The 13,555-nt window shown below is 52.8% G+C and overlaps 5 protein-coding genes across 5 annotated transcripts; 2 read left to right on the top strand and 3 right to left on the bottom strand.

Moving 5' to 3' along the window:
* Positions 1-217: 217 nt before the first annotated feature.
* Positions 218-2,198, top strand: N7482_004048 (uncharacterized protein; the record flags this gene model as incomplete). Its single annotated transcript, XM_056686173.1, has 8 exons — positions 218-644; positions 700-777; positions 837-1,271; positions 1,330-1,479; positions 1,538-1,846; positions 1,908-2,002; positions 2,056-2,133; positions 2,184-2,198. 8 exons carry the CDS (start codon positions 218-220, stop codon positions 2,196-2,198), a joined length of 1,587 nt encoding a protein of 528 aa, XP_056544915.1.
* Positions 2,199-2,500: 302 nt separating this feature from the next.
* On the bottom strand, positions 2,501-4,176 carry N7482_004047 (uncharacterized protein; the record flags this gene model as incomplete). Its single annotated transcript, XM_056686172.1, has 2 exons — positions 2,501-3,409; positions 3,460-4,176. The coding sequence occupies 2 exons, from the start codon at positions 4,174-4,176 to the stop codon at positions 2,501-2,503; spliced, it is 1,626 nt and encodes a 541-aa protein (XP_056544914.1).
* A 792-nt stretch (positions 4,177-4,968) lies between these two features.
* Positions 4,969-6,694, bottom strand: N7482_004046 (glycoside hydrolase family 28 protein; the record flags this gene model as incomplete). The annotated part of the gene is made up of 5 exons (XM_056686171.1): positions 4,969-5,256; positions 5,324-5,777; positions 5,831-5,976; positions 6,025-6,396; positions 6,443-6,694. 5 exons carry the CDS (start codon positions 6,692-6,694, stop codon positions 4,969-4,971), a joined length of 1,512 nt encoding a protein of 503 aa, XP_056544913.1.
* A 965-nt stretch (positions 6,695-7,659) lies between these two features.
* On the bottom strand, positions 7,660-11,495 carry N7482_004045 (GTPase BMS1; the record flags this gene model as incomplete). The annotated part of the gene is made up of 4 exons (XM_056686170.1): positions 7,660-11,037; positions 11,112-11,201; positions 11,270-11,340; positions 11,438-11,495. The coding sequence occupies 4 exons, from the start codon at positions 11,493-11,495 to the stop codon at positions 7,660-7,662; spliced, it is 3,597 nt and encodes a 1,198-aa protein (XP_056544912.1).
* Positions 11,496-12,132: 637 nt separating this feature from the next.
* On the top strand, positions 12,133-13,125 carry N7482_004044 (urea carboxylase-associated family protein; the record flags this gene model as incomplete). Its single annotated transcript, XM_056686169.1, has 1 exon — positions 12,133-13,125. The coding sequence occupies one exon, from the start codon at positions 12,133-12,135 to the stop codon at positions 13,123-13,125; it is 993 nt and encodes a 330-aa protein (XP_056544911.1).
* Positions 13,126-13,555: the final 430 nt, after the last annotated feature.

Raw genomic sequence — 13,555 nt, 5'->3', positions numbered from 1 at the left:
CAATTCTTTTATTTTTTTTTTGCGGATGAGTCTGAGTCCAGGGCCCACATTGAAATGTCGGAGAAGCCCTGGCTTTAAAAGGCCGAAACGTCCCCAAAGTGAGGACCAGTCGCCAAGACAAGAGAGAGGTCATAGCTATCCCCAAGGACAGTACATAACTAAGTCCTACGTGGCCCTCGGCGCGACGGAGTTCTCCAAACCTGGGCCCTTTGTCACAATGGAAAAACGCGAGGCCAGCCCTGAGTCTCTGGTCGAGCCCCAGGAGATCGAACATCTGTATCTTGAACTCGAAACGCCGCTGCCGACGCCATGCATCACTCTGCCTCCTCGCCCCGGCCAGGCCGCGCCGCCAGAGGCACCCAGCTTAAAGAAATATACTTCGCCGTTTCTATGGCCGAAATGGCGCAAGTCGATGATGACCTACATTTCCTGTGCGGTGACGGCGTTAGCTGGTTATTCGGCAGGCGAAGTGAGCCCTGCATCGGAAGAGTTGTGCAAAGAGTGGGGAATTAGCTCGGTTGTGTATAACCTGAGCATCACCATCTTCTGCGTTGGCTTTGCCCTGGCACCCATGGTTCTGGCACCCTTTTCGGAAATCAATGGACGCAGGCCAATTTTCGTCGCAAGCGGTATTGTCTTTGTTGGTATGTTGGTCTCCTCGTTTAAGTTGGTTGGCACTCTACTAACCCACCTTGATAGCTATGCTTATTGCATGTGGAGGAACACACTCATTCGCTGGATTGTTAGTCGCTCGTTTCTTTCAGGGTGCTGCAGGTTGTATGTAACCCTCTATCCGATCAAAATATTGCAGTTGCATGGTTCTAATAATGTCGCAGCTACCTTCTCGACCATGGTTGGCGGCGTCATCAGTGACATCTACCACGCCCAAGATCGCAACACTCCGATGGCCCTCTTCTCTGGTGCCGCGCTCTTCGGTACCGGTTTGGCACCTATGCTCGCGGGTGTAATCGTGACCCACACTACCTGGCGATGGATATACTACTCGCATGCAATCGTCTCGGCTGCCTTCGTTGTAATCATCTTCGTGTTTTTCAAAGAGACCCGTGGCAGTGTTCTGCTCAGCCGGAAGGCTCAGAAGTTAAATATCTACTATGAGAAGCTTGAGGAGGCTGGCCACTACGGCGTGCTGATGCCCAGCGAGGATGCATCCGACGCAAAGACTGTTCGCCGGATTCGATGGAAGGTCAAGAGCGATGAGCAGCGGACGTCGCTCGCCAACATGATTCAGATCTCGGTGTACCGGCCTTTCCGTGAGTCTTTCTACAACCAGCTCGTGCTCACTCTTGTGCTAACTCGTCATCAATATAGACATGTTGTTCACCGAGCCGGTCGTTTTCTTTTTCTCCATCTGGGTGTCCTTCAGCTGGGCTACCCTCTACCTGCAGTTCAGCTCCGTCCCACTCGTCTTCCGCACGAATCACCATTTCAATCTCGAGCAGACGGGTGCTGTATTCACATGTATGCTACGGTGGCCCACTCTCTTAAGCTGTGAACTCTCATACTAATCCAATCTTAGCCATGTGTGTCGGCGTCCTTCTCATCACCATAATCAGTATCTCGCAAGAGAAGATTGCCGCTCGATTTGGTTGTGCCTCCTCATCTGCTGAAGGACGCCTATATTACGTCTGCGTCGAGTCTGTTCTCCTTCCTATCGGCCTGTTCTGGTTCGGTTGGACCTCTTACCCGTCGGTTCACTGGATTGTGCCCTCCATGGCTGTTGGGTGCGCGACTATGGGCATCTTTTCGATTTATCTGGCGACCTTCAACTATCTTGCCGACACATACCACCGATACGCCAGTTCGGCAATTGCGGCACAGTCTTGCTGTAAGTCATCAGCCCCAGTCGTAAAGAAGGCATGTTGGCCGTTTTGCTAACCACTCTGCAGGCCGTAATTTGCTCGGTGGCGTTTTCCCACTGGTGACAGCTGCCATGTTTACCAACCTAGGATACCCCGCAGCATCCAGTCTTCTAGGTGGAATTGTAAGCTGTCCCCGGCTTCAATCGCTGGACAAACCACTAACTGCTGAATGTAGGGCGCCCTGCTCACCCTTGTCCCCTGGGTGTTGGCCTTCTACGGGCCTAGGATCCGGGCGAAGAGTAAAATGGCTAGCGTAAGTGCACCTTTTCCTCAAGTGTCGCATATGTACTAATACAGTAATAGGAACTCGCACATTAAGCGATGATGAAAGTACTCATGACCTGATCATAGCATTTCCGTAATTATCAACTAGACATAGACTCATGTATATAAATGACCCTTGCATACGAATAGACAGAATATGAATTTGCCAACCTCCAACACCGTTACTAAATGTAAAAGCGAAAATTTCCAATTCTACGTTTCATCAATGGATGGATATGCATTGTTGATGCGATTGCAGTTGGTCTAGATGGCAGGAAGACTGCATGCAATATGACCCCAAAACCTTCGTTCCAGCAAACGTAAGCAAGGAACGATTGACTCTAGTAAGCCAAGAATCACCTTGGACGTCCCTGATGTCCTCTGAACTGTGTTTTGACATTGAGGCGGTGAGATGCATATCGAGCATCATCCTCGCTATCGCTTTCCATCTGGTCCAAAATGCGATCAATCTCATCTCCCGCGCGGGCTTCTAGTCCCAGGCTGAGATGGCCGTTCTTCAGATCCCCACTATTCTGCGAGTCGTTGCTTTGTGAGCCTTGGCTTTGTTGTGATCTGACTCCATCATGATGGGAATAGATCGATTCATTTAGGCTCCTCTGTGTAGCTGGAGGCTGTAACGGCCTTGGGCTAGAGCGGTAGCCCGAGTTTTCGGGGCTGGACATGAACAGAAGGGTTTCAATTGCATCCTGTTCCATCAAGGTATTCTGAGAATGGGTTCGTGACCCATAGATGCCTTCTTGGGAAGACGTAGGCGCACGGGACGATGGTGGGATAGATGGCGTCCCCGGCCCCACGACCGATGGTGAGCCACCCATTGAATGAGAAAACGAGGTTGCCTGAGTGGAATGGTGTCGTCGATGACGAGCATAAGGGCTGCCAAAAAGGGGCTTTGAGGTTGATTCGTTTGGATTCGGTCGTCGCCGCCGTGTATCTCCATTGGAAGTGACGATATCGACAGGCGGAGCTAGTTTTGGAATGGGAAGAAGTTTGCCAGGCGAAGAAATCGCTGATTGTGTGCGGTGATGAGATGGAAAGGGTCGAGGGATTGAGGTGTGTGAGTTGCGTTGAGGATGAGATGCCGGGTTTGAGGTAGATGGTGATGCAATGCCACTTGTAGTTTGTGAGTCTAGAGAAGATAGATTGTCCAGTCCATGCAGCGCAAGCTGGGGACTGCTTTGTGACTGTCGGGATTTTTCTATCTTAGCCGCCGCATAGGACAGTCGTGTGCGGATATGAACGGACAACTATATACGCATCAACGAATGCTCATTCGGAAGCCTGAAATGGAACTTACCTGTGCGATTCGGCTCCCGTGTGTTGGTGAGCCTGTGCTCTTCGAACGACGTCGCGAAAGCCGATTAACCTCGGAGAGTTGCGGTGCCAGAAGGTGCGACGAAATATCTTTAATGTCTCCGGTTGCTGTCCTCTTGTGTCCAGGAGCGAACTGCATGCCGAGTTCCGATTGTGAGGTGTGATGTTTTGGTGATCGAACTGGAGGTGAACAGCCATTGCTACTGTGTTCAGACTTCAGTAGATGAAGACCATGTACTCCATTTCCATTGACAGGCAAATTGTGCAACGATTCCTGGGAGTTCTCCAGCTTCGGCTCTGTTCGTGGCGATTGGGAGTTCTCGGCGAGGAAGCGAGGGTTGCCTAGCTCTGTATTTCGATGGCAGTCATTCACTAAAGAGGTAGGTAGGCTGGGCACGGAGTATGTGAAGGCGCTCGCGGAGTGTAGTTCTGGCTGTTGACCATCAACGGAGGTGTCGCTACCACGCTCGGAGGACTCAACGTAGACGCTGTGGTCTTTCTTGTCCTCGATCCCCGCATTCAATCCATTTACGTGTAGCGACGAAAGCTGAGGTGATCGTGGAACCTGAATGTGTTCCGCGCGAGCCGGTTCCCCTGGCGCTCGCACAGTCGATGTGTTCAAGGTCACGGACTCGGTGTTCGCGCTGTCCTCCACATAAGGAAACCCGCGACTCGACGGGACATGGTAACTGTCGTTCATGACGAAGGGAGGGTTGCGGGAGGACGAGGTAAAATCAGAGACAAGAATTGAAGACAAACGTACGCGACCGAGCTTCAATGGCCAAATGACGCGGCCGCGCCGGTGAGTCTAAACACGCAGGACGTAGCTGCTTGCGCCGAGTCACCGCATCGAGACGGCACCGGGAATGTCCGACGTGGAGTGACCAGGAAGCGTGCTAGACCAACGGTCGGGATCTTAATAACGACGAGGACCGGCGGGAGGGTGCAGTGGCACTTGTTGCGGGTGCCAGGAGCATCTGCCCGATCCAGTGGCGATCGACCAGCACGCGCAAGGTTGAGCACGAGCGGTAAAACGGTCAACTAGCAGCCTCCGAGGGTGGGGAACGCAGACACGCCGCAGTGCACAGCCGTGTGATTTACGACGAGAAGTAATTCGGGGACCTTGAAGAGTCAGGCAACATGAATATTATCTGAAGCAGATGACGAGTTCTGTGTAGGCCCAAAAGTTCTCGAGTGGGAGTCGATAGTGTCGTCGCCCTTCGGCTTCCCTTCCTGCGGCGACGCGTGCGAGACACGGTCACGTGGGACGGAGCTACTTGCGGAAGACAAAAATATAATGAGAAAGATTTTCAATTGATGAAATTGTGAAGGAGGTTGGAAGAGGTAGGAAGGGAAATATTAAAGATGTCTCGATTCTAAACGGTGCTGTTCAATAGTGACACTGCAGTGTCATCTGCATCGAAGAGAAGAAGAAAGTAGAAAGGCTCAAGCTCCCGCCAACCCAATTCCAAAAGGAATCGTCACGACTATCTTAAGGGCAGCCGCTAGAAGGATAATTGCAGCTGCTAGTCTCACCGCCACCAGTGATGGAAACATCCGTGAAGGTGAAGTCCGAGCAGCTGTCCGAACCGCAGAGGATGTAGTAGTCGTAGGCATCGTCGGTCGCTGTCCCCTTGACATTATCGAAAGTGACACCACTGATGGAGACGCCATTAGTTGGGTCGCCGGTAGCGCCACCATTAAGGTAGTCCTGTTGGACGTCGATGCCGTAGTCGGTGATTCCAGAGAGAGTAATATTCTGGTACACAATATTGCTCACCTGTATGCAGTGTCAGTCCTCTTAGCTGTCAAGAAAGAGGGCTCTAATTTGTGTAGTGTCAACTTACACTGCCAGTCGTGTCGGCATTGGACTTGATGCGGCAGCCGTTCTCGCTGTTCACCACCTGCGAGTTCTTGAAAGTGACTCCAGCAACGGTGTTGTTGCTCTTGCCACCAACCGATCCAATGCTGAGGCCGTGGCCTCCAGAGCAGTACAGGTTGTCCACCACAATCTCAGTCCCACTAGTAACGGCAACACAGTCATCCTGGTTGTAAACTTCAATGTTCTCTAGGGTAACGTAGTCGCTAGACGATATGTCGAAGCCGTCACTGTTGTGAGCGGCAGGATCATCACCACTAGCAGAATTCGGCTCGTCTCCGGCAGTGTTGTTCAGAACAAGACCAGAAATGGTCAACTGCTGGCTGCCAGTGATAGAAAAGCAGTGGACAGGCCAGTTCATGATATTCAAATTGGTGATCTTGGAATTGTAGGTCTTCTTGACGACGAAGAAGTGGTCGGGCCTGGGCACTCCAATTAGGGATGACGAGCAATGGTCATAGCACTGGTAACTGACTTATCCTGCCCACCGTTGGAGCCCTCTCCATCCCAATATGCAGCACCGTTGCCTTCGATGACGTGGCCATCGGCGCCGGTGATAGTGATACCGTGTCCGGAGACGACAATGGGATCAAAGTCATTATCATAGGTGTCTCCAAAGGTCTTTGTATGATCAGTAAGTTAAACGCCATATCTTGTGTAATTGCTTACCGTGGTACCCGCGAACGTCACAGTGGCGCCAGTCTGAAGGCTCTGCAGATCAATAGTGCTTGAGGGAGGGGCATAAAGGTTGGACAGCACGATATTGGTGCAAGATGCGACAGCAGAAGAGAGGGAGGCGTATTCCGACACAACGCAGGTATTTCCCTCTCCAGTAGAGGATGCGGCTACAGCACTGGAGACCCGAGTAGTTGTAGGCGCCTCAGTCGTGGTCAGGACGTCACTCGACGAGGTGGAGGAAACCGGACGGGTGGTCGTCACAAGGGTAGTCTTCGAGCTAAGGGGCGACTCGCTTGGAACGGCAGATACCGTGCTGGTAGTAATTGCGCTGGTCGTAACCGCACTGGCTGGTGCCACGCCAGGCTGATCTGTATTAGTTGTGCGCTTGTAGATGCGAATGAGAACTTACTCCTGACCCGGCAGTAGCCCAAGCCGTGTCGAGGCAGCTGCAGGCACTCGAGAGAGACCGGGTCTTGAAATCACAAGCAGAAGCAAAGCTTGGAAGGCCAGTAGTGGCAGTCACGGTGCTAGCAGTGAACGTAGCACAAAAAGCGGCAGCCGCAGAGCTGGATGCAGTATACGCCGAAGCACAGGCATGACTCGCGGGGTTATTACACCCCAGGACCATGGGAACAAGAGAGAGAAAAAGCGCACGGCGCATTTTGAACGAATTGAATGGGTAATGAACGAATAAGTGAATGACAGAAGGCAGAAAAGAACGATGAGAACGGAAGCCCTAGGACCACCTGGATTCGAGGGGGTTGAAACTTCTTATACATCCACATAGGCTGGACTCGATTCAAGCTTGTTCACTGCGTAGACACGCGAAGTCCACTGCAGGAACCAGGCCGCACTCTGGATGCCCTATAGCCTGTTCCATCCGGACAATCTCGCTTGGTCTGTTTTCCAAAATCCACCAATAGATTTCGCTAATACTTGGCAGTGTATCAGTTATATCTCCGTCAGATAGTACAAGCGGCGCCGATGACATAGCTAGGGCGTACGAGGGAATCCTTTCAAATTCAACTACAGGCATGATAAGCGACACGTTGGGTCCACTACCTCCAGGGGTACATATCCGGGCGGCACCAAACTATCGAACGGGCGTTTCATGTAGAGAGATTGACGAACGCGGTGGCGTATCGAGGAGTAGTGCTGACATAAAGCGAAGCAAACGTTGCTAGCGCCTTCAAGTCCTACTAGCTTGAGGCTAGTTACATTCGGTGAAACACGACAAATGAACTAGGAGGGAGACGAAAACTGCCCATCACAATCATCATGCTCTAATTAGCGTTTGCTTAGCTCGCTTGGAGGATGCATCGTCAGCGATTACCTACAATCAAACGACAGGGACTAAAAGTGTCTCATCCGATGCTCCCGCTTTCGAAAGTACGTGGTTCATCACTGCAAAGACTTGATTAAGAATTACATTTAGAGCTTTACTATTATTGTAACCTTGTAGTATACTGTTGGTCGCAGACAATTCATTTTCTTCGGGAAAAAGGGATGGAGAAAGGGAAGTGTGAAATCATATACAAGCGGTATATTTTTTTGTGCACGAACGCCATCTATGCAGAGTAAAGGATATCCATGCCCGTCCATGACATGTACAAAATATCATCTCGATCACCTGCGCTTCTTGCCGCCACCACCACCACCGGATTCATCATCATTCTTGCGCTTCTTGCCCTCGCGCCGCCAATAATCATCGCGCTCCCGTCTCTCACGAGCATTCTTCTTCTCCAGACTGTCAGCCACCTTGGCACGGTAGACCTTGCGGCGCTCCTCCTGCTTAGCAGCACGCTTGGCCTGCTTCTCGTTGCGCATGGTAGTCAGCTTCTGCATGAGATCGCGAGCCTTCTTCTCCTCGCCACCCAGAACAACAGCACGCTTCTGCATGTACGTCTTGTCCTTGTGCTTCTTCATCTTGGTGATCTGCGACTTGAAGGGGAGTTCGGCAGCCAGCTGCTTCGGAACACGAAGAGGGTTGAAGTGACGCTCTTGTCGCTCAATCTTGCGGTATGCCGAGTCCTTGTTCATGGGTGTGGGTATACCCTGGTCGCGGCGAACTTCACCGGTCAACCGCATTCCCTGCCAGCCACTGTCAGCTGTGGCACCCTCCTCTTGGTCGAGCAGGTTGGTGACTGGGTTGTAGAAGCGATGGGGCTTGATCGGGTACCATGCGCGCAGGAAGACGATGTCACTCATCAGGATCTTGTCCTCAAATGTCGCACGGTAGTAGCCTTCAGGTTTACTCAGCGCTCTCTTGATCTGACCACGGATACCCGAGACTGTTTTGATGGAAGCACCCTCGAACTTGGCAATCTCGAGAGAGGAGTTGAACATGTCTTTGATGAAGGCGGTGTTCTTGAAAATCTTGTAAGGAACACCAGTGAGCTTCAGCTTCTTAACAATCTCCGTGTGCTCGTCCACGCTCAAAACGACACCGGTCGCGGCAATGCGGAAGCCCGGGTTTTTGTTCGAGAAGGACTGGACACAGCAGAAACCGGTATTGGGAGCCACAAGTGGACCGTAGAAGACTCCGAAACAGTGCATATGCTCGGGTGTATACTTCAGCATACGGTTCCGGGTTCGACTGTCAGAGGTGCTGTAGATAGGCAACGACTGGAATCGACGCCAGCCCAACGAGAAGATCAAAGGATCATTGCTCTTCAAAATCTTTTTGTGCCAGCGGTGGCGCTTGATACGTATCTGCACGTAACCGAAGCGGTCCTCGGTGGGAGCCAGACCACCAACGATGACAGGGAAGCGAGGGTTGAACTTGGAGGCGAACTCGTAAGGCACATTTTCGAGAACAATCCGCGCATACGTTCCGGCTTTGTAACCTTCAGCTCGTGCACGCGAGCCCGGGTCGAGGTTGTCGAACTCGGCGCGGTTGATGTCAAGCTGCTTCTGCATCTTCGCCTTCTGCAAATCGTACCAGTCGTCTTCGCCGAATTCACCCTCGAGACCGTCCCGCTGGCCATCTTTGGCGTTTGCGAAACCCTCACGATCTTCTTCTTCGAAGCGGAGTTTGAGCTCTTCCTTCCTCTTGGCATTGCGCTCTCGCTCAGCCTCAATGTCAACAGGGCCTTCAGCTTCCTTCTCTTCGCCCTCATCCTCGTCACCTTCTCCGTCTTCGGCTTCGTCATCATCGAATCCATCGAAGACCTCGCCGGTCTCCAAATCTTCGAAAGCGCCATCGCCCTCGTCGTCTGAATCGAGGTCGTCGAGATCTCCCTCTTCAAGCTCATCATCCGAGCCACCACCGCCGAGCTTAGCGGTGACAAAACGGCGTCTCAAAGACTCAATAAGCTCCTCATCTCGCCACTTCCGCTCCAGCTCCTCATAGTCGTACTCAGGAACAGCTCGGTAGTCGGCTTGATCTTGCTTCTCATTGTCGGTCTTCTTGAAGAAATCATCGCCTTCTTCAGCTTCGATGTCAGACTCGTCTTCCTCGTCTCCGTCCCCGACACCACGCCACTGCTGTACAACGTCGACGGGAGTAATTGACTCGTCGTAGATCATGCGGGACAAGTCGTTGACCCGGAATGCTGGCCGCTTTCCATGGAGAGCCTTGGCTTTGGCCAACATATTATCCTTCCACCGGGCATTCCCCTCCTCATCCTCCTCGTCCTCATCATCTTCATCTTCTTCTTCTTCGTCGTCCTCATCGTCGCTGTCCAGGTCCTGGTCGTCGACCGATGAGATCGAGCCAAGGTCAGAATCGCTGTCGGCGAAAGCAACATCTTCTTCCTCGCGATGAGAGCTTCCATTTTGACGCTCCTTGAAGCTGGTTTCAAAGTCCGCCGGAGCGGATACGTCGACCTCATCTTCCTCCTCGCCGCTAAGGTCATCATCATCTTCACCCTGCTCGCCGTCAAGATCCTCCTCATCCTCATCACTTTCCTGGCCATCGTCGTCGTCGGATACGACCTCAGTGACACGCTCGCCGTCAGCAATGCGGGCATGGCGCTTGTGTTTCCGGCCAGTTTCATCACCCTCCTCTCCCTGTGCAATTGTTTCACCGCCACGGAAGAGACGGATGCCCTGATCGTCCTCACCAAGCAATCGTCGTTCACCCTGCAGGCCAACCACGAGTTTCTCCCCAAATCCACGGTTCTCGCCATCGGACTCCTCATCGGAGTCACGGTCAAAGGTGTTGGTCTTGATATCAATATAGACCGCATCCTTGTCAACCAGCACACCGCCAACATCAGACATAGGAGCAAACAGCAGTTTCTGCTTCTCGCCCAGCTTACGCCTGTGGGACTTTCCACTTGCTTTGGCGACCTGCTGGTCCATATAGGGAGTCGGACAGGGGTCGGGAAGCCCCTCGATACCGGAGACTGTAAGATCACCAACACCGGGAACGTGTACTCGTGCACCCTGAGCTGGGAAATTGGTACCTCGAAGGTAGCCATACAGCGCAACAGTACGGTCGCACTTGGGATTCTCTTCAATCTGAGTAGGAGGAGTGATATCCAAGAAGCGATCTGCGAGAGCATAAGGGTGGGAATTACGCCACACAAGCGGGCGCGGGTTCTTCATGACCGACAAGAACCGAGAAAGGTTGTGGACTTCGCGGTCGGGATAGCGGCCATTGATCACGCCCGAGAGATAGAAGAGCTTTGCGCCCTGGTAAAGCTCGCTCCAGAAACGGTGCTTCAGGCGCTTCTTGGTCATTCGCAGCGTGCTCTGCTTCTTGAAAAGATCGAGGTGGGTAAGGATACCGAATACATTGCCGGGCATACCACTTGTGGACAGAGCGTTCAAAAACTCCATAGTCTCCATCTCGAAACCGTAGTTTCCATCGATCATCAGCAGGACGATATCGGCGATCTTGGCCACATCGATCATGGCTGCAAGGGAATCGGAGGGACATTCCAAAAACGTGAGACGCTTGCGCTTGGTGGTCACGACGGTAAGCGGGCCTTGCGGCGAGCTCAGGGTCTGCTTGGTATAGCGGCGAATCAAGGACTTGAGGAGAGTTGTCTTGCCGACCTGTAGGCGCAGAGCAAAGAATGTTTGTCAGTATTGACTTGACCCTGGACTTGCGAATTGAGGTTGCAACTTACACCTGAAGGTCCGACGATTGCCACTACCGTCGGAGGAGCCTCCTCGGGCATGCGATCAACCTGAGGGACATGCAGCCTCTTTTCCCTCACCTAAAGCAGCAAATCGAGTCAGCGTCTGCGTACCAGCTTCGAATGACTCGAATAATTTGTAAACGTACATCTTGCGATCGGGCGGCCTGCTTGCTGAGTTTTCCGGGATTGGAATACGCAAAAGCTTTCGGGTTTGACCCTGTAGCGGTTATATTGTCAGCACGGTTTGCGTTTTTCAATCGGTGCGCAAAAGCGATCTCCGCAGATTTAATCCTGGAAGCGCTTTGGAGGCGTACCTTCAAACTTCTTCTTCTCCTTTGCTGGGCGATGCGCCCTATTTGATTGCTGCTCCATGGTGGAGTACAAGAGGTCCAGGACCTCACAACTTCTCTCCCGCTAAAATTCCAAAGAGAAAAGCACAGGCGTCGAGGCAACTGCAAGCTGCGTCTTCAACTGCCCGATCCAAAATTATTATTTCGGGGCGGGAAAATATGGCACCGGCCCAGAAAAAGTTGTCGCTTTGGGGTTTAGCGTGTAGGGGCTTTTGTTGTCGCCTGAGGCAGTCAGGCAGTCGGGTCACGCTCTTATCGCCCCGCGGGCCCGGATCCGAGGTGATAAGGGATGGCCCTTCCATCAGGGCGATGTATTCTAGTAAGGCATTCCCCGCCCTGCAAAGCCGTTGGGATAGGGTAAGTGAGCTGACAGGCCGGTTTGTCACTCATTTACCCAAGACTCCGTGTTTTCTCCCGTCTAATTAGTGCGATTTAGGCAACTTATGGCGATAGGCCGGTCAATCAACCTCTCGTAGCTAACTATGCGGGGCAAGCCTCAGCTATGGAGCCCAGATAACGGCAATGTCCCGACGACGTAGAAGTCCTTATATAATGGAGTGCTTTCCCAGGGCCTGGAGGGCTACTGGTGGCATCTTTCTGCACTCGAGGACGCTCTAATCGCGTTAAAATCCAGCAATCGTGTAACTAAATCCTCGAAGATGTCTGCCGCTCGTCGACCTCCGCCCGCTTATGATTCCGCCCCGGACTCGGGGATCCATGCGACATCGCAGCTTTACCAAACGATCTCCAAGACCGCATCCGATCCTGCCGCACGAGTCCCCAAAGACTCATTTACCATCCGACCATGTTCGGGACAGGCATGGGTTGTGCCTGCCGGTCACGTCTGCCGTCTGACCACGCCCAAGGGGCCGCAAGTCGGTGATCTGAATATCTGGAACGCGAACAATCCGCGGGAACGAATGTGGGCTGCGCGTACCCGACAGATCCACGCTTCTCACGTCTCCGTGGGTGACCGCCTCTGGTCCAATCTACCATATCTTCGTCCCCTGGTGAGCATCACAGGTGACTCGCTAGGTGGCGGGCAGTTGCATAATGTGCTGGGCCCAGATGGGAAGCGGAAATCAGAGGTGGTGTTTGGAACTACGCAATTTGGCGGCCGAGTACATGATTTGCTGGGTACTCGCTGCGACCCCTACGTGAATCTCCTGATGGGCGGCGAGACATTTGACTTCCATTGCCATTCCAATCTGACCCGATCGGTGGCTCCCTACGGATTGACCGAGCTTGATGTCCATGACGTGTTGAACGTGTTCCAGGTAACCGGGCTGGACGAGGAAGGAAGATACTTTATGGAGACCTCCCCCGCGAAGCCAGGAGAGTATTTTGAGTTCTTTGCCGAGGTAGATGTTCTTTGCGCGCTATCTGCGTGCCCTGGCGGTAGGTTCCACCCCCATCGGACTGCAGCGGAAAAGCTACTGACCACATTGGCAGGCGACCTTTCGAACTGGGGATGGGACGACAAGGAGGGTGGTATGGGCGCCACTTGCCGGCCACTGGGAGTCGAGGTGTATCAATTGGCGGACGAGAAGAAGATCCTGGATGGGTGGAGGGCCCCGGAGAGCCCAGCATACAAGGGGATGCACGGAATGAGCATGCCTCCACGCGATCAAGATGGCTATGTCGGACTGTAAAGAGTTTAGCCTTCGTCTGCAGTGGAGAATAAAATGAACATAAAAACGGAATAGTTTTTCCCGTGCGGGATGACTTGCAGTATCGCCACGTGACCTGCCCCGCGTTTGACTGGAGAACAGCGTCATCGGCGTTGCTGCCGCATTGTTACATCAACACTGGGTCGCAGATGGGATCCCAGCTCCTTTCATGGATGCGCTGACGACGGAGCTCCACGTATGCATTATAGTGCGCAAGTGGCGCATGAACCTCCCGTGCAGAGTTGACTCATCCCTCAGCATCAGGCATCAAGATTCGGGGGCATTGCAATGCCGAAAATCTGGTAGATAATCACGACATTCGAAACGTCAGACTGCGCGGAGACTAGGCCACTGTGGTGTAACATCTCCCCGAGTGTCGCAATGCGCAAAGTAGAATGCATGCAGGCTGCCA

This window comes from Penicillium canariense (assembly GCF_028826845.1).
Source record: "Penicillium canariense strain IBT 26290 chromosome Unknown utg000002l_segment0_segment0, whole genome shotgun sequence".
Classification (NCBI taxonomy): Eukaryota; Fungi; Ascomycota; class Eurotiomycetes; order Eurotiales; family Aspergillaceae; genus Penicillium; species Penicillium canariense.
This window is presented reverse-complemented; position numbering and strand designations above follow the sequence as displayed.